Here is a 1,251-nt window from a genome sequence, read left to right as displayed (position 1 = left end):
ACGTTTATATATTAATAGACTGCAGATTATTATGCAAAATCGTATTTCCTGAAACATATTATAAAGAATGTAATCATTTATACAAACTTTTTATTACTAGAATTTCACGTGAGATTTACAAGAAATGTATATAAATTGTTTTATATACATTTTCTCAACATGCGTACTTTCAATAGATACATAAAAATCCGCAGTCTACATATTTAAATTCGTAATAAAAATGTAACTTAAATAATAATCTTCGTGATCATTTGTACTCGACTTCGTAATAAAATGTGAAAGAAATGTGAAGGAATTTAGTTGATTTATTTCAGGAAAACGTCTTTTTATTACAATATGAATTAATTCGGTTTATTTTTTTTTACCTGCTGCTTTTTTCTGTCTCCTCGTTAATCTCTTGTGTGACTTTCTATTCGCCTTTTCCGACTTCGCCCTGCCTTTTTTGTGTTTCGCTATTTTACGATTGTTCATCCACACTGGGTAATTTCCATATTGGTCCAACAAAGTCCTTTTGTTATATATCCTACCATTGCCAGCATCTATTTCCATGTTCTCTGTTTCTGTGTCCTTCTTCTCCTTCGCGGTCTTTATCTTCTTTGCGTCGACAACTTGAAAGAAAGTAAATATTTTATACAAGATAAATTTTCACTCTATTTTATAAAAAAATATGGGCTTACGACATTCGATTTTACATATTTATTTCTCGAAGAATCAAGACACAATTTGTTTTAATGTTTAGTTTAAGATACATTGCTGGACGCTTGGTTTTCATTTAATTCAGAACAATTTTGGTACAAAATTGTTTAAAATCTAAACTACGACTTTTGCTTCATTTTGTAATATTTAGTTTATTAAAAATCGGCATGATCTCACTGAATAATGATTAGAGCTTCTTTGCCTTGATTCTCTAAGAAATAATGATGTACAATCGAATAGTGTCAACCTATATTTTTTACTTAATAGGTAACACATTCTGTTTTATAGCGCTATTGGAGTCTACCCCCTTAAATTTACCAGTAGCAATTTCTGATATTTCCGACATTTCAACGTCTTGCGATTTTTTGTCATTATCATTGATTCCCAACGTTTTCTTCAATCTTTCCAATTCCTTCGCTCCGTAACGTTCTCTTTTAATCGCTCTACACTTCCTCTTCCATTTGCTACGTATCGACTTTGCCATTGTATCTGAAAACGTTGAACACACATTCTCATTAAATTAATAACATAGATAACCTATAAACTTTTATGCAA

At 30.4% G+C, this 1,251-nt stretch overlaps 1 protein-coding gene across 1 annotated transcript in view; it reads right to left on the bottom strand.

The window, feature by feature from the left end:
* Window positions 1-285: 285 nt before the first annotated feature.
* Window positions 286-1,251, bottom strand: part of LOC108630081 (protein LLP homolog) — a 3,494-nt gene continuing 2,528 nt past the window's right edge. The window contains exons 2-3 of the mRNA XM_018033144.2: window positions 1,015-1,185; window positions 286-608 (exon numbers count right to left, since the gene is read on the bottom strand). Coding sequence (XP_017888633.1) covers window positions 352-608; window positions 1,015-1,180 — 423 coding nt within the window. The 5' untranslated portion in view covers window positions 1,181-1,185 and the 3' untranslated portion in view covers window positions 286-351. The remainder of the gene's footprint in view (window positions 609-1,014; window positions 1,186-1,251) is intronic.

The sequence above is a fragment of the Ceratina calcarata genome, unplaced genomic scaffold (genome assembly GCF_001652005.2).
Source record: "Ceratina calcarata isolate Rehan_Ccalc_2016 unplaced genomic scaffold, ASM165200v1 scaffold66.2, whole genome shotgun sequence".
Lineage (NCBI taxonomy): Eukaryota > Metazoa > Arthropoda > Insecta > Hymenoptera > Apidae > Ceratina > Ceratina calcarata.
This window is presented reverse-complemented; position numbering and strand designations above follow the sequence as displayed.